At 35.0% G+C, this 25,076-nt stretch overlaps 1 protein-coding gene across 3 annotated transcripts in view; it reads left to right on the top strand.

Moving 5' to 3' along the window:
* The window catches only part of TDRD3 (tudor domain containing 3), a 166,565-nt gene that overhangs the window by 106,807 nt on the left and 34,682 nt on the right, over positions 1–25,076 (top strand). For all 3 annotated transcript variants that reach the window (XM_059143676.1, XM_059143675.1, XM_059143677.1), the window contains 2 exons: positions 16,582–17,432; positions 23,812–23,937. In XM_059143676.1, coding sequence (XP_058999659.1) covers positions 16,582–17,432; positions 23,812–23,937 — 977 coding nt within the window. The remainder of the gene's footprint in view (positions 1–16,581; positions 17,433–23,811; positions 23,938–25,076) is intronic.

Below are 25,076 nucleotides of genomic sequence, written 5' to 3'. Positions count from 1 at the left end.
TTGCCTTATGTCTAAAAAACAGTAACATACTTTGATTAAAAATACTTTATTGCTAAAAAATGCTGTTATCTGAGCTTTCAGAAGGTCATAATCACTGATCACAGATCACCATAACAAATATAATAATAACGAATAAATAAAATACTGTGAGAATTACCAAAATGAGAGACAGAGACATGAAGTGAGCAAATGCAGTTGGAGAAATGGTGCTAGTAGACTATCTGGTTGGAGAGTTGCCACACACCTTCAATTTGTTAAAAAAAGAAAGAAAGAAAGAAAAAAAAGTAGTATCTATGAAGTGCAATAAAATGAGGTATTCCTGTAATCTTTAATAATATTTAATCTTTTACTTCAAAGTTTTATTGTGAAAATAAGACCAATCAGTTATTTTGAATGGCTGGGTTATACTTTAATCAGACAGACTTGAAAATACTTTTTGGTTTAATATTTCATTGTTTTAAATGTTTGACCAAAAGCTGATTCTGTCAGTAGCGGCTCTTCCTACCCAAAACTTTTTCTTTGATGATGTTGACTCATAAGAGATTGATTATAACACACATGACCATAAACAGCTGGACGATAAATTGGTATGTATCACTTATACACTGAAGGTTATTGTGCCCATAGATGTTTCTTACATTGTCATGGCTCTGCCTTCATTTAATCAATCCTGTTACAGTGAAGGTGGCAGGAGAGATGTGAATGCTCGCTTGTGGTTGCCAACCTCACTGTTACTCTTTCTCTTGTTAACCCACTCAATGCTACTGCAGTTTTCTTAGGGAAACTGGGGTTCATAGTAATTGGATTGAATTGTTGAAATGCACTGAATTGTTTTTCTGCTCATTTTATGATTTTATGTGTTTTCTAAATTGGAAACAAAGCCTAAAATAACTTTTTACTTTCATAAAATTGAATCTCCACTTTGGTGTTCTCTCAGAATTTGGTCATTGTTCTATATTATCTTGAGTTCTAAAATTGAATCTTTATTGATGGGAGAAAATGTTGGCCATTTTTCTCAGGAAAATTTAGTAGGTTTTTCAGGATAAAGTCTGCTCTGTGCTGAAAATAAGAGTTGAATGCTTCATGAACAACTAATGAAAGAAGTGAGGATATTATAATTTTAATGTTCATAATGTTGGTGTCATTATGTGGGTCTGTTACAGTCCCAGATTGATTATAAATAATCATGACTGAGTGATACATGTATTGGGGGTTTTTACATTTTTGTTTCTAATTTAGTTGAATTATCAAATCTTTCTTGCTACTTTTTTTTTTTTTTAAGATTTTGTTTATTTGAGAGAGAGAGAGAGGTCACAAGTAGGCAGAGAGGCAGGCAGAGAGAGAGGAGGAAGCAGACTCCCTGCTGAGCAGAGAGCCCAATATGGGGCTCGATCCCAGGACCCTGAGATCATGACCTGAGCTGAAGGCAGAGGCTCAACCCACTGGGCTACCCAGGCTCCCAAATCTTTCTTGCTTCTATGTTTTGTATAATAGAACTGTGTCAGGATTTTGTTCTAATTTTAATACCCTAAAAATAATCTTTTAGCTGAGTAAATGTAGGCCTAGATGGACTTATAATCATAGCAGGTTCTGTGTAATGTGTCAGGCTTCTTGAGGGAAAAAATGCATCCTTTAAGAATATACTTCTGACAAATTTAAGGCAGGTTAGTAACACATTTACCTTCATATTATATCATATAATCCTCTCTAAAAGGGTGCCATCATTTCTTTATTCTAATTTTTAAAAGTTCTGTCAGAGATTACTGATCATCACATGTACTTAGACATTTTCTTATAACATTTAAATTGGAATCAAACATAATTCTAGTTGACATTTTTATCAGTATTCTAAAAAAAATGAGATCGGATTACATTATTCTATGAGAGTAATCACTAATTAAAGTGTTTCTATGTGATATGTAATGACTTGATGTCAACTTGGGAAGATTTAATTGATCAGCTTGTGATAGGGTTATGTTCCAGAAGACTCTTGTATATAGATTTTTCTTTTTGGATTTGGTTTTACAGACTAGATATTATAATTGGTGGCTAGATAATGAAGCCAACTTTCAAAAATCAATTTTTGTTCCATATATAACTATCACTTAAAACGATGTCCACTGAGAATGTTTTTATTTTTTTTAAAGATTTTATTTACTTATTTAACAGACAGAGATCACAAGCAGGCAGAGAGGTAGGCAGAGAGAGAGGAGGAAGCAGGCTCCCCGGTGAGCAGAGAGCCCGATGTGGGGCTCAATCCCAGAACCCTGGGATCATGACCCCCACCGAAGGCAGAGGCTTTAACCCACTCAGCCAACCAGGCGCCCCTATGTATTTTAAATTTCAACTTGAGATAGAAAGAGTAGGTTTGATTCTTTCTATTATTATGGAAGATAATTAGATTGGCCAGAGATGGGGTTAGGAATGCCTTGAGATAGTGACTATACTCTTTTAGCTTTCTACATCTAACTAAGAACAGGATAATCTTAATTTGTTCTGAATGGGCAACAAGAGGCATTGTGAGAATAGTGGACATAGTAACTCTCTTACATCTGTATTTATCTACCATTCCCTTTTTTGTGTAATTTATTCCTAAATTTTATGTTGTCAGTTTTATATATGTTTCTTCATATTTTGCATCAAAATTTTAGAAAGCAGAATAAAGAATATAACCTAGTTATATGCAGAGTAAACACTTAAAAAAATGAAGAGAATTCAAATAAAGACATTTTTATGAGAAGGATAAGATTTAAATTAAATAAATATAGGAACTAAGAACTCAACCGACATTTATTAATGTTGGACGTAGTCATAGGTGATCAAGCTTCCTCTTTCCAGGATCCAGTCTTATCTCCCACTTTCCCTCTTTTGATTCCTGGTTCATAGAGTTCTGTAATTCCTCAAGAAGTACGATTATCTGATTCTGCCTTTTTGTCTTATTGGTGGTAATTGAGAAGAGCACCTCTTACCTAGTTGTATCTCTGTGCCTTGTACTTCCAAAGTTGGTGACTTGTGTCTTTCTTGTAGGGTAGGAAGGCAGTAAGAAATAACCAGCACCTTCTTTTCATATCACATTCTTTTAAAGCATCTGTGTCCTTAGTTAGGCAGTCTCAGTTTCAAGACAATAGGCTACAGTTTAAAAGCACAGTAAAGAGTTCCAATTTCCTGTTAGGGGATGAGGAGATTTTCACTATCCTGCACTCTTTTTTGCTAAAACGTTTTACATTTGAGATTCTGTCACTTATACCATCCTATTTTCTGGCACCAACTTCTAAATTAGTTTGCTTTAAGATATAAGCCACAGAAATGCAAGTAAGCAAAAAAAAAAAAAAAAAAAAAAGAATTTTTTTGCTCGATAACTGGGAAATCTTTTTATCTCTGCATTCTGCTATTTTGTTGTTGTTGTTGTTGTTGTTGACAGTGTCTCCACATGGTAGAAATGATTGACTCAGGTATCTCCAGGTGTAGCATAAGGCCAATATATAATGGCATAAATGGAGGTAATAAGACTCAACTTTGCAAATAAATGGGGGGGGGGCAAAGATAAATACCTTTAATCATATAATTATTGGTTACCCAAGCTCAACTGAGTCCTACTAGGGGTTTTGGCATTCATGTATATGGAGTGGCTAGGATAGAAGCGCAAAGAGACTTGGAGAATGAAAACACTAGGTTATTGGTGTGTCAAATCTCCTTTTATAATATGAGATAAAAGGTAATTAAAAAATACATATGTCAGAAACAAGGAAATGGTCCTCATACCTGGGAAGTCAAACAGGAAAAGGCCTTCTTAGTCAGGAAAGGCCTGTTGGTCAGGAAAGCACAGGACATCTTAATTGATTAATTGATTTAATTGATTGCATCAGTATTGTATGTAAAGAGGAAGGAGTAGTTCCCACAGCTACCTTCCCCTTCAAAGCACGATTCTGTTATCAAAAGAAGGAGAGACTTGGACAGGATTCTGGTGCAGATAAATACGACTGATTCTTTTACTAACTTCACTCACAAATCTTTTTTTTTTTTTTAAGATTTAAGACTGAACTACCCAGGTGCCCCAACTCAAAACCTCTGTATTTACCAGTTGTATGTCTTTGGGCAAGTTACATAACCTCTTAAACCTTAATATCTTTATTGCGAAATGGGGAAATAGTAGCAGCACCTAAGTTGTAAGGTTGTTGAAAAGATCAATTAGTTAATGCACATAAAGTGCTAAGCATAGTGCTTGGCACATAAGGCTCCATATAAAGGCGGTTCTACCATGACCACCACATTCATCATCATTGTCATGATTAGCAGTAGCAGCAACAGCCTCCTCCACTCATCATCCCCTTATCTCCACCGCTACTGTCCTACTCCAGGCCTTCATCAGTGCTCCACTGAATCTTTGCAGATCTTTATCATCCTATTCTCCATATCATGGTCAGTCATCTTTTAAAAATTTGAGGGCACTTGGTTGGCTTGGTTGGTTAAACATCTGAATTCAGCTCAGGTCATGATTCCTGAGTCCTGGGATCAAGTCCTGCATTGGACTACCTGCTTAGCGGGGAGTCTGCTTCTCCCTCTACCCTTTCCCCCTGTTCGTGATCTCACTCTCTCTCAAATAAATAAATAAAATCTTTAAAAAACAAAACAGAAACATGAATTTGATCCTACTACCCCCTTGCCTAAAATGCTCCATTATCTCTTTCCAGTGGCAGAAAAATATTCAGATTCCACTACATACACTGTTTTTGTGGTGTTCCATCACTCTATTTCCTGTGATTTTTGTGAGAAGTAGCATTTACTTAATTAACATTACTACATAATTTCAAATTCTGCATAATGTTGAGATATAAATAATATATTTAGATGTTATATCTAGCAGATATAATATTGGTGGTTTGATGGGTAAATGACGTGACATTGCAGGCTTTTGATAGTTGTTAGGTACCTTTTTTGTTTTTGTTTTATTTTAATCAAGTTTCAAATCAGCTTAAATAGGTTGACTTAAAGATTTATAGCTCAAATTTTGAAAACTGAAGAAGATGGGGCTGTAGGAGGGAAATGTGATATAGTGGTAATGGCTTAATTGGAAAGGTGGGAAACTAAGTCAAAGAGAATATGTATATTTTAGACCAGATGTTCTTGTGAAGGGTTTCCTCAAGAAAAGATGACCCAAATACAGATCTTCCTTGACTTAAGATAGGGTTACAACCTAATATATCCGTTGTAAGTTGAAAATACCATAAGTCAAAATGCATTTAATACACCTTAGCCTAGCTTAACTTAAATGTCCTCAGAACACTTATATTAGCTTAGAGTTGAGCAAAATTATCTAATACAAAGCTTATTCTTCAACAGAGTGTTGAATATCTCACATAATCTATGGAATACTGAAATAAAAAATATGCTACAGTGCTGCACATGTAATGTCCCAACTATGAATGTAAATTTGGTAGTGATTTGAATTTAATAATTAAATGTAAAATACTATATATGAATTTAGGGATAACCTTAGTGAAAAATTTTAAAGGAAATACAGAGAAAAATTGGTTTAAATTGGCTTACCACAAATTTGAAATGCACTTTTTAAAAGCATATCTTAGAAGGGTATTTTAAGAATAGAAAACCAAAAATTGAGGTTAATAAATGTCTTGATCAGGTACTGCAGAAGTGTGTTGTGTCCTGTTGTATAGATGTTAATTGATAAATTTAGGAACAAACTAAATTAAAAATATAAGTAACAAAGAAAAGGAAAATGGCCCATGATCTCATCACCATATTCTGTTTTTGTTTCTGTTTGAGCTCATTCTTACATACAGATGCTTTTTGTCCTAACAATAAAATATAACCATATTTCTATGTAATTATTTATTCCTGCCAGCATAATTTTTAATGGCTCCATAGTAATTGATTATTATTCCATTGATGTTGTTAGTAATTTAAAAGTTTCTAAACTCTGCTATAACAATAACCTTCCAAAATAATACTTTAGTTAAATTATTTATATAGTGATAGTTGTTTTTTCAGGCAAATGTATAGAAATCAAGTTATTTGGCATACATAGTTTTAAGATTTGTTAACCATGCTATCTGTTGTGATATATAACTGATTTTCTTTGGTACTTAGATCTATAGAAGATAGATATAGGTTTTATCAGGATGCTGGGACACACTAGCCTCTTTTTCATTTTTCCCATTCTTCTGTTTTCCTCCTCCTCCTCAATTAATGGTCCATTCATTTAAGCATTTATTGACCATAAAAATAGAATAAGTAGCCATTACTGAGCATCTTCTATATGCTAGGAACTGTTCTAGGTGCTTTGCATACTGTTAATTCATTTAATCATCTACAAATGCAAAATGTATGTTGTTATTTCCATTGACATATAAGTAATGGGCTTGAGGGGATAAAGCATATTACCCATAAGAATTCAAGAAGTGGAACGTGGCCCCTTGTCTGTCTGATTCCTAACTCAGAACTCTTTCTATGGTGCTCCGTTTTGAAGCACCTATTGGCTTAAGGGGGGAAAGAGCAATCAAGAGTATAATTTTAAGATACATTAATTATTAAAAATCAAGGAGAGACATCAAGCATGCAGTTGAATTTAGAGATCAAGTAGGGATGGAGGAGCCAGTAAAGGAAGCTGAGAAGGCAGTTGCCAAAGAAGTAGGAGTATGGGAGAAACTGAGAATAAGGATGGAAAGTGTCCATTGAGTTTACTGAACATCAGCAGTGTACAGGTAAATGTTTAACAGCAGGCTCTGGGAGAAGAGGTGGGGGCAGGGGAATGCCCTTGTTTTTTCGCTTTTCCTGATTTCTATGGTGTAAATATTTTCACTGCTGCCAATTTCAGACTATCAACAGTTTAACAACCGGCTTCCAGATTTTTCTGAAAATTTAATGTCAGTTGTAGTACAATGTTTAAGTTGGTTCTAGCATACCACTGATTGTAGAAAACCTTGACAAAAATACTGCCAGTGAAGTGGTGGAGTTAGAAGACAAGCTGAAGGATATCCAGTAGATAAATGTTATAGGGACAATTTTAATGATTATTGAAGAGACTGGTTAGAAAGAGCATATTTAAGTTATATGCTAAGTTATATGCTTGGGATGATGAGTAATTTTTCTTGCTGTCTATCCCATTATATTTTTAAATGGTTGTGTTTTATTTTTATGATATGTGGAAAACATAATCACTTAATAACTACTTCTGTTTATATGAACCTGCAAGGCATGAGACATAATCCTTGGTCTTATATTTTATAATCTAAGTCAGAATTCATACAGAATAAATTTGTAGAGGAAGTCATTTTTTATTGAGGAAACAAGTATATAAATTTTGAGCTGACAGACAAAGTTTTAGAGCCAAAGAGTTTTATGATCATTACAGAATATACACAACATCTAAAGATATTTTATACAAAAAGTCCTGATTTGTATTGTTGAAAATTTTTAGGTAAAAAAATTTATGTATAAAGTGGCTGAAATATAGACATAGAAATATTAGAAAGTGTTATGCTTCATTTATAATGTGAATTCATATACCAGTTAGTTGAGACCAGCTTTTTGTAACAAATACATTTAATGATTTATTTCTGTTTTGTTTTGCTTCTTGGAGGATTACTCTGCAGTAGTTTCAGCTATTCAACTTGAATCATTTTAGACATCAGTAGGTAACCTGTTGTACCACGGTGCTGTGGCTTTTTAAAAACAGTGTTGTAACCAAAAGTGGACATTCCTTTGCTTTTTCTTTATAAAAATCCTCTTTACTATCTTTTTTTTTTTGTCCCTGAAAATAAAGTAGCTTTAAATTTCACTAGCATATTTGACTTCAAGTTGTAAGAGTTCTTATTTTTGTTTTGCTATAGTTTTCTGTAAAATTTGCAAGAAATGTGTTACAAAGATAATGTGGAATCTAAAATTATCATACTCATGATCCTGGGAAATTTTAATCAGCTTGGAAGAAAAGATCACACAAGTTAAGTTTAGTTTCTTATGTTTGACTGATGCTTCCTATATGACAGCTTTAGTTGTTTTGACACATTATCCTTTTGGTTTTTGCAAGTTTGATAATACGTGACATTTTAGTTGGTGTTTCCAGTTTATTTTCTGCAGTAAACATTGATATTTGATTTAAAGCAAAAATAATATAAGTTGTTATTTCTAAATGGTTTCTGACTTACAAGTTTAGCATCTCTTGTATAAATGCCCAGTTTATCAGGAAGGGAATGTTACTTGACTTACACAAGTGCACTAGTGCACACTTGAACTAAAGGCATTAACGGCAGTGAGTACTATAGGATGAGAGTAAGAATGCAGTGTTACGTTTGATTAAAAATTCTTGCATTTATGGGGGACCTGGGTGGCTCAGTGGGTTAAGCCTCTGCCTTCGGCTCAGGTCATGATCTCAGGGTCCTGGGATTGAGCCCCACATTGGGCTCTCTGCTCCATAGGGATCCTCCTTCCCCGCCTCTCTCTGCTTGCCTCCCAGCCTACTTGTGATCTCTTTGTCAAATAAATAAAATCTTAAAAAAAAAACCTTGTGTTTATTATATGAGGATATGCTAGGAAGATGAAATAATCCAATTTCTGAGGAGTTTTATAAGAAACACAGAAATGTGACTGACAGAACTTATTTAGCTATCAAAGTTGGTTGAAAGGAAAGGAATAAGGAACGGTCCTTTATAGTTTAGGGTTTAATGCATTAGGATTAAGAGCTCTGATGACTCAGGTAAAATGGCACAGCTCCAGGGAACACGTTAGGCTCCACAAAGCAGTGTCACCATACCCCATTACCTCATCTTCTCTAATGCTCCTTCATTAGAAGAGACAATCATTATACCCATAGAGGAGTGACCCAGAAAATGTTTTTTCTTCTTGAAATTGTTCAAAAATACAGGTTACAGGAGATTACGCTACCATGGTGATATGAACATACAGTACTAATTACCAAAAACAGCCCTTTATTTTTAAAAATGATTTCTCTTTACATGAGCTATGTATATTCAGTCTGGGAAAGAGTGAATGATCATTTATTCATTCCACAATATTAACTTGAGGCTTACCATGTGGCAGATACTATGTTAGAAGGGATATATTGGTAAAAGAACACAGTTCAGAGATATTAAAGTCTAGCACAGGAGATAGATTCTGGCTGTTCTCTTCTGTGCTGTTGTGTACATTGCTGTGCACAGAGCGAGGGTGCGTGGCTCAGTCTCTGTGGGGTTGGAGGAGAAGGACCTCCCAGGAAAAGTGAAATCCAAGCTGAGAACCAAAGAGAGGCTAGAGGGAAGACTCCTGGGACATGCTCAGGCACTGTGCAGGCATGGGTGCATGTGTGATCATAATCCACTGAAAACACTCAGAACATGACTTTTCTCATTTTCCAGGAAGTGAAACTCTGTTTTAGGATATCTCTGAGTTACAAATGGAGAAAAGGCCAAATTGTGGCTAGAAATGCCCTCTGGCTAGGATGTAACAAAATTTTTAATGTGTTCAGAGGTAGAAGGGAAATTAAATTAATCCACTGACATATTTATATATGAAACTTGTGATGTAGCCATATTCCTACAGTTTGTTTATAAAGAAGGAAAATCAGCCTTCTTTATAAACATATGTATTCTCATTTAATGAATTGATTTATTTATATTTTTATGGTAGTCCTAACCTGTGTTCCATGAGGAAATACTGAAAATGACTCATGATTACTAATGATTTAATGCTGCTATCACAATGGTATCTTTGTTGCAGGGAAGTTAATACTGCAGTCTGGAACCTGACTGCTTGGTTAATCCCAGCTCTACCCGAGTTAGTTGTATGGCCTTGGTCAAGTTTCTACAACTTCTTTATTTGTAAAATGGGAATGTTATTATAGTTGTACCCTGAGCTAAGTTCATTTGGTCTTTTAACTATATGAGGAATTTTATGTACTCCCCAAACAAAACTTTTTTTTGTTTGTTTTCTTTTGCGTTTGTAAGAACTGGCTTGGACTTTGCATGCCTTTTGAGTATGACTGGAGAAGGGACATCTTTGCAGGTGTATCACGGGTGTGTGTTGTGTGTTTTCTCAGTGTTCTCATATTTATTCATTTATAGCAGCAATGATTTTATGCTTCACGCCCCCCTCTTTTTTCGTTGACTTTTCTTTCTGTTTTTAAAGGGGATTTGAGATACTAAAGGATTAATTCTGTGAACACTGAGTATTATAAATAGGTTTATTTGTGAGATTAGCCTTAAGCTTAATGTGTATCACAATTATGAAAGAATATTATGAGAATAAAAAAACTATATCTTTGAATAATGAAAGAAAAATGCCATGTCAGAGTACCAGTGTTCATTTTTGTGTCCTTTTATTCTGGGATTTGCTGGGGGTTTTGTTTTTTGTTTATTTTTTAGATTTTATTTCTTTATTTGACAGAGAGATAGGGAGAACCAGAGAGTCTAAGTGGAGGGAATGGTAGAGGGAGAAGAAGCATAGAGCCCGGCGATGGGGCTTGATCCTAGGACCTGGGATCACTACCCGAGCCAAAAACAGACACTCAAGCAACTGAGCCACCCAGGAGTTCCTGGGATTTGCTGTTTTTATATAGCATAATGGACATCAATTTTGGTATATATATATATATATATATATATATATATATATATATCAATATATATATCAATATATATATCAATCTCAATCTCTCTCTCTCTATATATATATATATATATAAATAAAATCTCAATTTCAAGGGGGAAAAGGTTATATATATATATAAGGTTATATATATATATAATTAATAATTAGTGGTGATTATGTTTTTATCTAAAATTCTGCCTGCAAGGATTTTTTCAGGGACACATTATGAGGCAAGTTTCCAGCCCAGGACTTTTATGTGTGGTGTTGCTTCTTGGATTACTCTTCTTGACTTTCATTGTATTGCTTCTCATCTTTAGGGTGCAGCCAAAGCACACTTCTTCACAGAACTTTTCCTCCTAAATTGGTATACTCCCACTCCTCCCAGTTTTATATAGAAGTCTATATATTTCCTTCTTAGTCATTATCACAATTTTAAACTGTTACTACTTTACTTATTTGTTGTCTGCTGCTTCCTGTTATACCTAAAGCACCACAGGATAAAGAGATTATGAGTCTTACCACTGCTTTGTATAAAGTGACTAGAACAGTATTGATGCTTTTCCAGAGTCCATGCTCACCTAACTATAGTATAGAATAACTGAATGAAGAAAATATGTAGGTAGCATTATTCCAGTTTTCAAAGGTCACACAGTTGCTCAGTGATAGGACTGGGATTTAATTCCAATTGTCAGTCTAATCCAAAGACCTCATCCGGACCATGAAAAAGACAATTTCACAACTACTTCCTAATTGATTCTTCACCATAATCTTGTAATAATTATAATTATCCACACTTTCTAGATGAAGAAACTGGGTATCTTTGTGACTTTGTCAAAGACGCATCACTCAGAAGTAGGAGAATGAACTTGTTTGGCTTGAGCTCAGTGTTTTTATGTTGTGCAGTGTTTCTCTGTAATCACTGAACTCGATCTCTGTCCCAATGTGCTTTGATGCAAACCTTTCTTACAGAAAGTGTATTTTCTATTTCAGTGTTGCTCCCTTAGCTGAGCCCAGGTGACAGTGTTAAACAGGTAATGATTTTGAACTTAGAAGCTATCCCATTCCCATTGTTTTTAGTAACTGTATCTTTCCTTTAATAAATACTTACTGAATACTATTTGTTTGACTATATTACAGCTAGGTACTAGAGAAAACAATGCCGAGGAAGACTTACACTCCACCCTCATTTTGGTTAATACATAATACTATTTCAAGTACCTTCTTAAAAAAAAAAAAATGGAATGTCAAAATTAATGAGATGCCTCTGGGCATGGAAAATGGGAAGATGGCCTTAATGCATAGTTGACTTAAAAGTATACAGCAGCTGTTGAGATGTGCATGAGTCTGCTTTTTTTGCTTAAAAATAAATAAAATATGTATAGATATGTCTGTATGAATTATATAAAAAGGAAGAATAACCTCTGAAAATGCTAATATTGGCTATCCCTAGAGGTAGGTTTGGGTAGGCAGAAGGTAGTACTTCCATTCTATTTGTATTTCTTATGATAGGATTATGAGTGATTTTTTTACTTTTTAAAGTATTTCTTAGTATTTTTTAATATAGAAAAATTTCAAAGGGTGTATAAGAGAATTTTATCTGGAGAATGTTTATAATATTTTAAATGAAAAACAGTAATAGAGTAAGATTTTGATTTTCTGATCTATCTGAATTTTCTCTATAATATGATTTTTTATAATTTGACAGTGAAATTTTTACTAAAGCATTCTTTCTGCCCTATTTTCAACAACAACAACAAAAAGAAGCACAAAGGGAAAAATAAATCAAGGAAAGGATCCTTACTAGAGGTAGGGGTTGGAAGTAGGGGAGATGTGTAAATAGAGAAGCAACTTATTATCCAGGTATTTAAATTTGTTTATATCTAATATAATGCTAATAATAATCATAATAGTAACAGTGACAGCTCACATTTACTGCATGCTTATTAAAACCAGGTATTGTCCTAAGTACTTTGCATATATAACTTAGTTAATCCTCTGTTATCCCTGTCTTAAAGAGGGGGCTCTGAAAAGTTATCTCTTGTCAAAGATTACAAAACTATTACCTGTCCGAGCTGTGTTATAACCTATACAGTCCTTCTCCGGAGGTTGTACCTGACACACTGCTGTCTCTGTCAGTTTGTGAGATTCCAGATACCAGTCCAACTCTTAATAAGGGTTTTAGGTTTTTTCTGCATTGATAAAAGACTTAAAATTTTAGGTCAGGATTCTGGTAGTATCCAAATTTTCCTAGTATCCAGATTTATTTGTTCAGCCCATCAGGGATTGGGAAAAAGCCTTTTTGATTTCTGCATCTCACCAGAAGTGAACAGATGTAGGGGATAAAATTGTAGCCAACACATTGGTTGCATTCTGTTTTGTTTCTCTGGTCAGGCAGCTTGGCATAGTGGGAAATAGTGGCTTCAAGGAGAATTGAGTTTAAATTCTGGCAACATTCTCTAGCTTCTAGCCTTCTTTGTTTCTTTATTTGGAAAATAAAGATAATAATGCTCTTCAGGGTGAATATGAGAATTACATGAAATAATATAGACAAAAGACCTTCAGAGTAGAGTCAGGCACATAGTAAAATCTTAATAAATATTAAGTCACTTCTGGTAGATATCTCAGAATAAGTTGAAGAATCATCAGGAAACAAAATATACTGGATTTTTAACTATAAAATGCAGGTACAACTAATACTGGAAAATGAATATTCAGTGGGGAAGTATTAATATTTTAAGATGCCCGATTAATTCAGCACATTCCTATATACAAACCCAAATAGTTTGTGGCGATTAGTAAATTCATTTTTAATGACCCTTACATTTCAAATCATGAGAATGTAAAACATTGTAATCAATTATCTTAAAAACATACATTAGGAACTAATGTTCTGATGTGATATGAAAATTTTATCACAAGTCAGACTAAACTCATACAGCAGTCTTTTTTTAGTTTCTTCATTTGAGCTTTTATCCCTTTGCTCTTTTAGGGGCTCTTGGCTGGTTCAGTCAGTGGGGCATGCGACTCTCCATCTGAGGGTCATGAGTTCAAGCCTCACACTAGGTGAGGAATCCACTTAAAAAAAAAAAAAAAGGATATCACGTTGATCTTTTAATTGTTTTCACATTTTTGTCCATTTTTTGATGAATTTTTCCATTGTTTTTGCTAATCTCCCCCTTTTTTCTCCTATTTAAAATTAAATGTTACCAATTTCTATATATGTTTTTGTTTCATGTTTCTTCTTCAGGTCATTTAAAAAAAAAACCCTGCATTTTATCCCACTGCCTATATGGAAAAATATCTCAGTATATTTATTACTAGAGTGGCACATGTGGTGTTGAGTAGTTTTTTTGGGTGGTTTGAAATCATCATGCCTTCTGAAGAAGTGTGGCAGAGAACAATTAGATTCTGAGGGAAAACTATGAAGATTTATTTCTGTTTGATTTTTGGGCTATTTCTTTATTTAAAATCAAATTTTCCACAATTTAGTAATTGAGCATATTCTGTTATTTAATAGGTTAGCTTACTTTGAAAATACCTTCTTTGTATCTCACTTCATTACATAACACCCTAAGAAAAGATACTGGATTTAAGCACATTCAAGAATCATGAAACATTTAAGGACCTTCCTTTCTTGACTTACTGTTATTCTTTTTTTTTTTTTTTTTGAAAAAAGTGGTTGTATGTGAAAACTGTGTTCTTTTAAAAGTACAGTTGTATTTTCTGCCTTATTAAAATAAGTTTATTTCTAAGAGCAGTTTTTATTTTAAACAATAATTTTCTGTAGGAATTCTTCTCTCACTATTATTATCTCAGCATAATAAAGTATATTCAAAATTAGTAAATTACTTTTTTATTCTGTAATCTAATCTACATCATCAAATAAATATGGAAATCTTGTCCTTTTTTTTTCTTTTAGAAGAACTGAAATCAAACTCTCCCACACCTACATTCTGTATACATGATTGTCCATTTTTTTTGTATACATGATTATCCAGATCCCTATCTGTAATCCAGGATATTTAGTTGCTCTCGTGACGACCAAAGTTATTTGTACTTCCTGACCATCATAGATATTGGTGGCCCTAATTGGCATAACTTAAAAATTGATTCCTAAACATAGCAGTTCTAAAATTCATACTTCTCAAATATCTATTCAAACCTAATTGACAGCAAACAAAATACCTTCATATTTTACTTGTTTTGGAGGCTGAAAATTTCCTTCAGTGCACTCTGCAAGGGACCTCTCTCTGTTACATAAATCTTAACATCTTGAGACTACTGTGAGGACTATTGATAATGTATATAAAGGCCGATGTGTGATGCCTAATACATATCAGATAGTCAGCAAGAGGCAATTGCTGTTTTTATTCTCTAAGAATGACTGGAACAAATGCCAGTACATGCTTTCTGCTGAAAATGCTCATTTGTGTCCTACTTATGTTCACTCTTCTTGCCTCCCTCAATTATCATTCTTGGATAGTAGTGCCAATAGAAACTAAAGGTGGCCATTTTTCTTCTCTCTAAAGAAAAATATAATATTGACTGCAGTTGTTAAAAATAAGATACTTGTGTTATATTTATAAAGCAGATCTTGAGAAAGGGCAATTTTTAAAAATTATCTCTTTAAATAGTCTTGTCTTCTCTTTGAGATCTTGCATATTCGAAAAAATATGTATTCTTTGTCAAAATTAATGGATGATTTGGCTGGGTATAGAATTGTACTTAGGAAATAATTTTCCTTTAATTTCAAAGACATGTAAAGCCTATTAGATTGGCTTTGACTTCCAGTGGTTGTATTGAGAAGTTTCTTGCCATTGTGAGTCTTGATCTTACTTTGTCACTCAGGAACTTTTAAGGGTCTTCTCTTTTTCCTGCCATTTGAGACATTTTACCTGGTACCCTTTGCCTTCAGTGGGTGTTTGAAAATGTATGGAAACAGATTTGGACGTCAGAGTGACTAGGGAGGATGCTTTGGGATGTAGTGCCTGGGTATGAGAAAGGTTAATTTTCTTAAAAAGCAGGAAAGCGTCTCACTCAAAATGTCAGTAGGCCACTGTTAAGAAATACTGTAACCCCTGTATATGACAAGAGAAACAAGACATGTACACCAAAGGCCAGTCAATATGTTTAGTAATGAGGTTGTAAACATGCTGTGTGAAACAATGAAGAAAGTATAAATGACAAGTTACAGATTGAAGTACAATAAAAATCACTACATGAAATATAGACAGTAAATTATCCATTAGTATGTATTTACTATGTTACTGCTTTGGGTTACTAGTTGGACATTATCTGCACTATTGTGCTTACTCATATTTTTGACATTTTTTTCTGTATTTCCAAGTATTACCTGCTCTTAATTACTTTGATAAGTCAAAAAATTATTTATTCTTTTCTATGGTAGGATATCTATTTGTAATCTGAACACATAACAATTCCAGATCCAGACAGAGTTGAGGAGTAACATTTTTGCAGAGGCTAGAACTTGACAGACAATGATAGCATATGTATTTAAATTGAAGTGGAATTTGGGAAAGAGTTGGGAAAGCAATAGTTGTACAATTTCATAGCAGCTTCTTAGCAGTTTGCAATTCTGTTTCATTAATGTCTTGGAAAGTGAATTACCAGAATAGCATATATGGTTAGCTATATTACAAGAATACAAACATTCAAGGACAAAGATAGATTCCTTCTAGATTTCCACCATTGTCTCATGGTTCACATCATTGTCTTACTTCACTGATGTGGCTAGCCAGCCATATTAGTGAAAACTGTAAATCAGAAATACATTAGGAATACAGAACTTGAAGGAAGCAGAGAGGGATTAAGGTAATGAGGTGGGGAGGTAGTGGACGGTGGTAGAATAAGTAGCTTGATAATTCATATTAACATAACAATTGTTAGATATTTTTAAATAATCCGGTTCTAATGCAGAGCCTTCATTTAATACATATGTAATAAACTTTTATTTTTCAGAACCTAAATCACAGCTGCAGCAGCTTCATCAGGGACAGCACAGATTGTCAAATACTGAGCAAAATGGAGTAAAAGATAATAATCAACCAAGGTATCTTCCGCGAAATGATACCAGACAGCCAAGAAATGAGAAACCTCCTCGTTTTCAAAGAGACACCCAAAATTCAAAGTCAGTTTTAGAAGGCAGTGGATTACCTAGAAACAGAGGTTCTGAAAGACCAAGTACTTCTTCAGGATCTGAAGTATGGGCTGAAGAGAGAATCAAGTGTGATAGACCCTATTCCAGATATGACAGAACTAAAGATACTACATACCCTATAAGTTCTCAGCACAGTGATGGTGCTTTCAAAAAAAGGGATAACTCTATGCAAAGCAGATCAGGAAAAGGCCCGTCCTATGCAGAGGCAAAAGAAAATCCACTTCCTCAAGAATCCACTGATTATAATAATCAAAAACGTGGGAAAAGAGAAAACCAAACAGCAAATCCTGATCATTTTTATGACAGGAAACCACGAACAATAACTAATGAAACTTTCAGTGGTGTAAAAATTGAAAAACATTTTAATGTAAATACTGATTTCCAGAATCCTGTCCGAACTAATAGTTTCACTGGTGTTCCAAATGGAGAGACAGACATGCCACTGAAGGGCCGGCGAGTAGGACCTATTAAGCCAACAGGACCCATCACAGCTACGCCCTATGATGATAAAGTGTTTTACAGTAGTGGGCCCAAAAGAAGATCTGGGCCTATTAAACCAGAAAAAGTACTGGAATCGTCTATTCCTATGGAGTACGCAAAATTGTGGAAACCTGGAGACGAATGTTTTGCACTTTACTGGGAAGACAACAAGGTATGCATGCACTGAAGTTATCATATACTGGTATTACTAAATGTCACATTGCAGTGAGAGTATAGACGGCCATGCTTTGGGACTGTGAATTTTGTTCTATGGCTATAACTGTTTAAAGTCTTTGAACAGATTTATAGATATGTAATTTATAAAAGGAAAAATAAAATATTTAATATTTTTATGAATGGTTAGGGAGACTCGATCTCAAAATTTGGTTAGGTAAGGTTTGATTTTAGATCATATATCAGAACAGTATTTAAAAGTAATTAAGTGGGGGTGCCTGGGTGGCTCAGTGGGTTGAGCCTCTGTCTTCGGCTCAGGTCATGATCCCAGGGTCCTGGGATCAAGCCCCGCATCGGGCTCTCCGCTCAGCAAGCAGGAAGCCTGCTTCCTCCTCGCTCTCTCTGCCTGCCTCTCTGCCTACTGCCTACTTGTGATCTCTCTCTCTGTCAAATAGATAAGTGAAATCTTTAAAAAAAAAAAAAAGTAATTAAGTGAAGTTGATCAGTTACTTCATTTATCATCAACTGAACTATCAATGTTTACTTTTCTTTCTAATAAAGTTATACTGATTCACAAGGAAGAAAATGAGTTGAGTGACACAGAGTTAAATTCTGCAGATTTTGTTTTTAAATTGAAGAAAATACGCAATTCGCCTACTTAAAAAATAACGGGAAGGTTAATTATTTAGCTAACATTAATGATAATTATTAAGCCAATAATTTGTGTTTTTTTTAAAGATTTTTCTTTATTTATTCAACAGACAGGGATCATAAGTAGGCAGAGAGGCAGTCAGAGAGAGAGGGAAGCAGGCTCCCTGCTATGCAGAGAGCCCAATGTGGGGCTCGATCCCAGGACCCTGAGATCATGACCTGAGCTGAAGGCAGAGGCTTAACCCACTGAGCCACCCAGGTGCCCCTTAAGCCAATAATTTAAACATTCTTTAGTTCTATGTTATATGCTGGCTACAGTAAAAAGCAAGTAATCATGGAGAAAGCGAAGGGAAAGACAGATACAAGTCAAGAAGGAATACAGTGGATTAGATAAGAGTCTGGAAGAGAGGGATAATACTAATAGGGAACAGGAGGGGAAAGAGGAAAGATGCTCAGAGAGAAGGACCTTTGCATGTGTTTTCCCTTCTGCCCAACATGCTCTTCTACCAACTATTTTTCTTGTTCTTGAGGCTTGGCTCCAAGATCAATTCCTGGAGAAGCCTTCTTCCCTCTGCCCCTTCCTCCTTCCATCACTGTTGTCTTTCTCAATCAGTGCCTTGTTCACGTTCTAAAATTTACCATAGTATGTAAGTATTTTTAGTTTTGGTTCTAGGATTGATAAGCTCTTTCTCTTACCATAATTTTCAGTTTCTTGAAGGCAGGGCTCTGTCTAGTTGTCCTCAGCAGCCCTGCTTCTCCCACGATGAAGGGGTTTCATAATTACTTGTACACCCTGTAATTAGTTAATTCTGAAGGAGGCACTTATATTGGAAAAAAAGGAGATTGGTAGGGAACTGGACATATCAACAAGATCATAGTAAAAAACAAAAAAGAGGAGTTATAGTGTGAGAGAGCTGGGTGGATGTGAGGATTAAGTTAAAGAAAAAAATATTTGAAATAAATATTTCATAGGTAGAGTAGTTTCAGTTGAGAAGGTAAGGCTGTGCCCATGAGTATTTGTGTTTGGCTAAAAGGAGTAGTGGATGCAGTTAACTGTAGTTTTCAGGGAACTGACATTCAGCCTAGGGAATGTGGTTAGATCTTTTAAAAGGATGCAGTTGGACCGGAGATCAGGAACTAGGGCCTCTTGTGTTCAGTGAATGATGAAGCATAAGCAGGGTGTTAGGTGTTTCCCGGTGATAGCAAAGAGAAGGGTACAGGGTGGTATAACTAGATGGCATAGTCATGTAAGGTTTTTGTATGAATGTGGGATTGCATCTGTCTAGAAGCAGCATCTCTACTGTTGAGTTTTTATTCAAAGCTAGAAAGAGGAGGAGACAGCACTAGCGTGTCGTTGCTGCCGCCGCCACCGCCTTCTCCTCCTGCTTCTCCTTCTCCTCCTTCTCTTCTCCCTTCTTCTTCAAGAAAAGCAGAAGCCATTCCAGAAGTACCATCAGACAGTCTCATTGGTTGGAACTATTTCACTGGCTCTTCCCTTGCTGTTAGGAAGGCCTGGAAAGCAAGTACAGGTGATCTTCACCACCCAGACTCTTACTCTTACAACTCAGGCTACTCGCTTTCCAACATGCAGGAACTATTTGATTTAGATAGTGGGAGACTATTTATGTTTAGCTGTTTCTCCCTCTTGGTAAAGGCAAGTAAAGGTAAAGTAGTTGGAAATCAGCATTGGTTGATAGAGCTAAAGGTATCTGTCTAAGAGGGAATGGCTACTTGTGTCAGTTGCTTCTGTGAAAGTTTGATTATGCTGAGAATGGACAGGTTTTTTTTTTTGTAATGGACAATGTAAGATTATTGGTGATCTTGATGTGCAGAGTGAGCAGAGGAAGTAAATGGAGTTTCAAGTTCAGTAACTTTTGAAAGGGTTAGTATATGACTCATGGTTTCTATTGAAATCGCACAAAGATCATGTCCTAGTAATAAGTGCAAAACTAATACAAACAAGCCATTTCAAAGCCTAAAACCAGCGATTTACAGGCTCAAGGATATCTATTTGTACTCTGTCTGCTGCCAAAAGAAAATATAATATTCTTTTTGTGAAAAATAACTTTTTCTATAACCTCTTCTGTATTTCATATGTAGTGTGTGGTATCCTATAAAAAATTAGGAGATGTCGTTAAAAATGCAGAGAGAGAAAATGAATAAGAAGTAAGCAATAGAGAATAATAACAGACCTAAATATTTTCAGATATTAGACTCAACAGATAAGTTCTTCAACAAATGTTGAGTAAACTGTAATTGAGTAGCTGCCAAGTGTCAGGTACTTGGGACATATCAGATAGTTCTGTCTGTGCTCTTACCCTAATTTCTTCAAATACATGATGAAATTATTAATAAAGCTTTATTTTTAACTAGTTATCTCAAAAAATCAAATAATACTGAATTCATCTGTTGCTTTTCTAAATATATTTAATATAATGGCATTTAGTTTGAGAAAGAGAATACCTAACAGTTCCCAAAATGTTTTGATCTTTTAGAGTATTCTTAGAATAATTGGATGATCTAGGGTGACTATTTTAGTTTTAATTGGATGTGTACTTTTATTTTAGAGTGAGCGACTGTGGACTTTCTAAAATTACACCGTTAAACAAATAATATTCACCCTCTGAAAGAGATGGGATTACTTGTCTTCTGAAAACACCTAATTTAAAAGATAGCTTTTAAATGTTTTGTCAAGAATAATCAGTTTTCCAATTTTCTAACCAGAGACCAACCAAGACAAAGATTTAAGAAAGACATGAGTTATAACTGTTGTTAAGAAACTGTAGTCTTGGGGCGCCTGGGTGGCTCAGTGGATTAAGCCGCTGCCTTCGGCTCAGGTCATGATCTCAGAGTCCTGGGATCGAGCCCCGCATCGGGCTCTCTGCTCAGCAGGGAGCCTGCTTCCCCCTCTGTCTCTGCCTGCCTCTCTGCCTACTTGTGATCTCTCTCTGTCAAATAAAATAAATAAAATCTAAAAAAAAAAAAGAAACTGTAGTCTTAATTGCATTGTAGTGCGATATTGAGGATAATCAACTAATTAGCATAATCTATCATTTAAAAAGTTTCTCATAGTATCTTGCCTTCTCTCAACCTTTATTTCCATAGAAGGATTTGAGAATTTGGGACAATTCTCCTTCTCTCTCCACTGTCATAGTTAGTTCAGTTTTTCTGACCTCAACTGGAATACTGTACCAACCTCCAAAATGGTTTTCTTGTCTTAAACCTTATTCTTCTTCAATTTGTCATTGAAACTACTATCACTGATCCTGGTCTTATACTATGTCATTCTAGTTAGAATCTGTCGCCTGTGGAACAAATCTAGCCTATAGCATGCATCCAGATCCCATCTGCTGGCCCTTATCTTCATGTCCATCTGATTTCCTATTGGTTGGCCCTTCTCACATCATGCCATAATTAACTCTAAGCTTTCCAGTTTCCTGCACTCATCTCCATATTTTATATCTCATTAACTTTCTGTGGAACTCCCTCCTCAATTTTTTTACTTAGCTAAACCTTCTTCATCCTTGAAGACTATAGCCATTGTCATCTGCTCCAGCAAGTTCTTCCCAAACGCCTCAGCCTTATTAAGTGCAGTATTACTGCACCATTAGTAGAGTGCAGTCCGTGTTATATAGAAGGCATTTTTTCCGCAGGTTGTTTTTATTAGACTTTAAGCTTGTAAAAGGATGTCAACTTATTTGTTTTCCTCGGATATAACCCTTGTTTGTTGAACTTACCAGAACTAACACTTGAAGCATAGGTCCAGAAATATAGCAATTCACAGATCACAGAAGTGTGAGGTTAAGAAATAAAGGAGGGATAGATAGATGTGAGCATATATCAAGAACTCTAATATAAGAAAAATTCCAAAGGAGAGGAAAGGGGACAGGAGGGGTAGGGAGCGAAGGAGGAAAGAGGAGGGGAAAGGAGGAGGGAAGGGAAAAGAAAAGGAAGGGAAAAAGGAAGGAAGGAAGGAAGTGGGGGGGCGGAGAGAAAGAAAGAAAGAAAGAAAGAAAGAAAGAAAGAAAGAAAGAAAGAAAGAAAGAAAGAAAAAAAAGAAAAATTCCTGCATGGTGTCTCTAAACTTGCCAGCATCCAGACCTAGCAAAGAAACACTATAGATTAACTTATAACCTTTGTGATGTTAATCATTAAAAACAGGTATTTTTTTCCCTGGTATAGTCAGGATAATGTATTTTAGAAGGATGTAGACAATAAGCATTTGTGTTGTCTTTAACATTTTCTATTTTGGTGAGCTTATGAAGAGATCCTGTTAGAGTAGGTAGTGTTATAATAAGGGCATCCAACTGCCATCGTTTGAAAGAAATAGTCCTTAAAAGTAAATAGTTTTTTGTTTTCATTTCCTCTTCACTAAGGAACATTCAGACCTATAATTTGGGTCCTGAGTGGGTTGACCTGTAGTAGAGCAGTACTTCAATTAGTTAATTGACCTACTTCTAGTCACCTTAACAGAAAAAAAATTGATCGTTATTGTAATGTAAATCAGCTCCTTGTGAGTTTGTTAATGTGAATTAGTTCCCAGAGCCAAATTACATTAGGTAAACTGATAAAATAAAGTAGTCTAGTCTTGCAGTGTGTCCAATCCTGTAAATCCTGGATCTAAGTAACGTGATTATTCCTTATCTGATAACCCTACTTCACCCCAGCTGCCTGCAGCGACTGTGGCAGTGAGGCTTTTTTTAGAGATTTATTTTTGTAGTATATTTCTGTTTGTTACATAAATTGCTCCATAGTTCTATTTTCTGATCAGGACTAAGAATTGTCTGACTAATATTGTAAAAGGGCTTCACTGGCTAACAACAAAACATAACACTAGTTCTTTTTATACCCATTAACATGTGAATATTCTCTACTGACCCTCTTCCTTCTGTCCTGAAATCTTACTAATGTCAGAACTCCTATGGCTGAGAGAATTTCTCTCCTTTTTCTAGACAGCTTATGATTATCTAAAGGTAAGTTTTCTTTCTTAAAAATATTATTCCCTTGGGGCGCCTGGGTGGCTCAGTGGGTTAAGCCGCTGCCTTCGGCTCAGGTCATGATCTCAGGGTCCTGGGATCGAGTCCCACATCAGGCTCTCTGCTCAGCAGGGAGCCTGCTTCCTCCTCTCTCTCTCTGCCTGCTTCTCTGCCTACTTGTGATCTCTCTCTGTCAAATAAATAAATAAAATCTTTAAAAAACAAAACAAAACATTATTCCCTTAAAAATTTTCTTTCAAGGGGCGCCTGGGTGGCTCAGTGGGTTAAAGCCTCTGCTTTCGGCTCGGGTCATGATCCCAGGGTCCTGGGATCGAGCCCCGCATCGGGCTCTCTGCTCAGCAGGAAGCCTGTTTCCTCCTCTCTCTCTGCCTGCCTCTCTGCCTACTTGTGATCTCTGTCTGTCAAATAAATAAATAAAATATTTTAATAAAAAAAAAAAAAAAAATTTTCTTTCAAGTATTATGTATTTGAAAGTTGCTTAGAGAGTAGATCCTAAAAGTTTTCAAGAAAAAAAGCTTTGTAACTGTGTGTGGTGATGGACTTAACTAAACTTACTATGGTAATCATTTCACAATATATATGTATTTCACTAAAAATTAATCTTAAAAAATGAGCTTTTAAAAAATGCACATTGTATTGTAACACTTTGAGTATTTACATTTCCATCAAATACTGCCCTTTGTAGACAATATCGATTGTCATATTTAAAACTGGTTTTTGTCTCCTCAGTTTTATAGAGCAGAAGTCGAAGCTCTCCATTCTTCAGGTATGACAGCAGTTGTTAAATTCATTGATTATGGAAACTATGAAGAGGTGCTACTAAGCAACGTCAGGCCCATTCAGACAGAGGCATGGGTACGTGATCCAAATTCTGTACGGAGGCATAAGCTATTTTGAAGAAAATGCGTAGCTCTAAAAGATTAGTCATAGCAATAAAAAAATTTGCCAGTGGAAAAAAATATTTTGAATTTGCTTGAAACTGGCTACTCCTAAAATAAAATTCTAATTGGTTGCATTGAACTACAATAAAAGTGAATGCGTTGGAATTAACTTTTCTTGTGTAATGCTTTGTTATATTATGCTTTGGAAATAGGTGCCCTTTTTTACGTTTGCAAGTCTTTGTGCATATTTTGTTCCTTCCTAGCTTGTTCCTTAAAATTTGACTAAATTATGTGCAGCAGTTGTCAGATTTAAATCCCTGTTGGATACGTGTATATTCTTTATTTTTTTTAGTTACATATCAAATTAAGAAAAACACTTTAAATTATACATAAAGTCATGCTGTGTGTACTACATATATATTTACATATGTGTATGTACAGATTGACGATAGTATCTGTTTAATAATTATTTGATTTTGTTGCCCAATGTATATCAAAGTTCTGTGATAATTTTGATGATGTAATTTAGAACTATTGGCCTCATGGGAGTCTATTTCATATAAGGACTTATGTGACTTTGTATAGATAGAATCTCAGTTACATTTCAAGAAAATCAGGAGGGTAAGGCATATTAATATTAGTTTCATACAGTTTTTTTAAAAATTTCCCTTCTCTAATTTATAAGTAGCTATTAATAAACTTATCATTAGAAGTCTAATTTGTTTCTGTTTCTCTAAAATACCAATATATACTATGAAATTGTATTATTCAGACATTAGCCTATCATTGAAATATGTAGTGTCTCCTCATTTGCTGACTTTAATTTAGTTTTGGTCTTCTTACATTTTTCTGTCACCACCTCAGTGTCACCTACCCATACCCCATCCCTTCTCCTCAAAAGAAATAAAACAACAACAAAAAGCCTAGTACCAGTAATTATGCTTTGGACCATGGAACTTTATTCTTTACCTTTTTATTCTAGAAAAACTATAATTTTCTAGATAATTTATCATTTCATATTTTATAATATATTACTAATGTTTCATATATTTAATTAAGAGATCTTTCTCCTCACTCTCATTGTCTAAAGTTTAGACACTTTTTCTCTAAAAA

This window comes from Mustela lutreola, chromosome 13, assembly GCF_030435805.1.
Source record: "Mustela lutreola isolate mMusLut2 chromosome 13, mMusLut2.pri, whole genome shotgun sequence".
In the NCBI taxonomy this organism is placed as follows: Eukaryota; Metazoa; Chordata; class Mammalia; order Carnivora; family Mustelidae; genus Mustela; species Mustela lutreola.
This window is presented reverse-complemented; position numbering and strand designations above follow the sequence as displayed.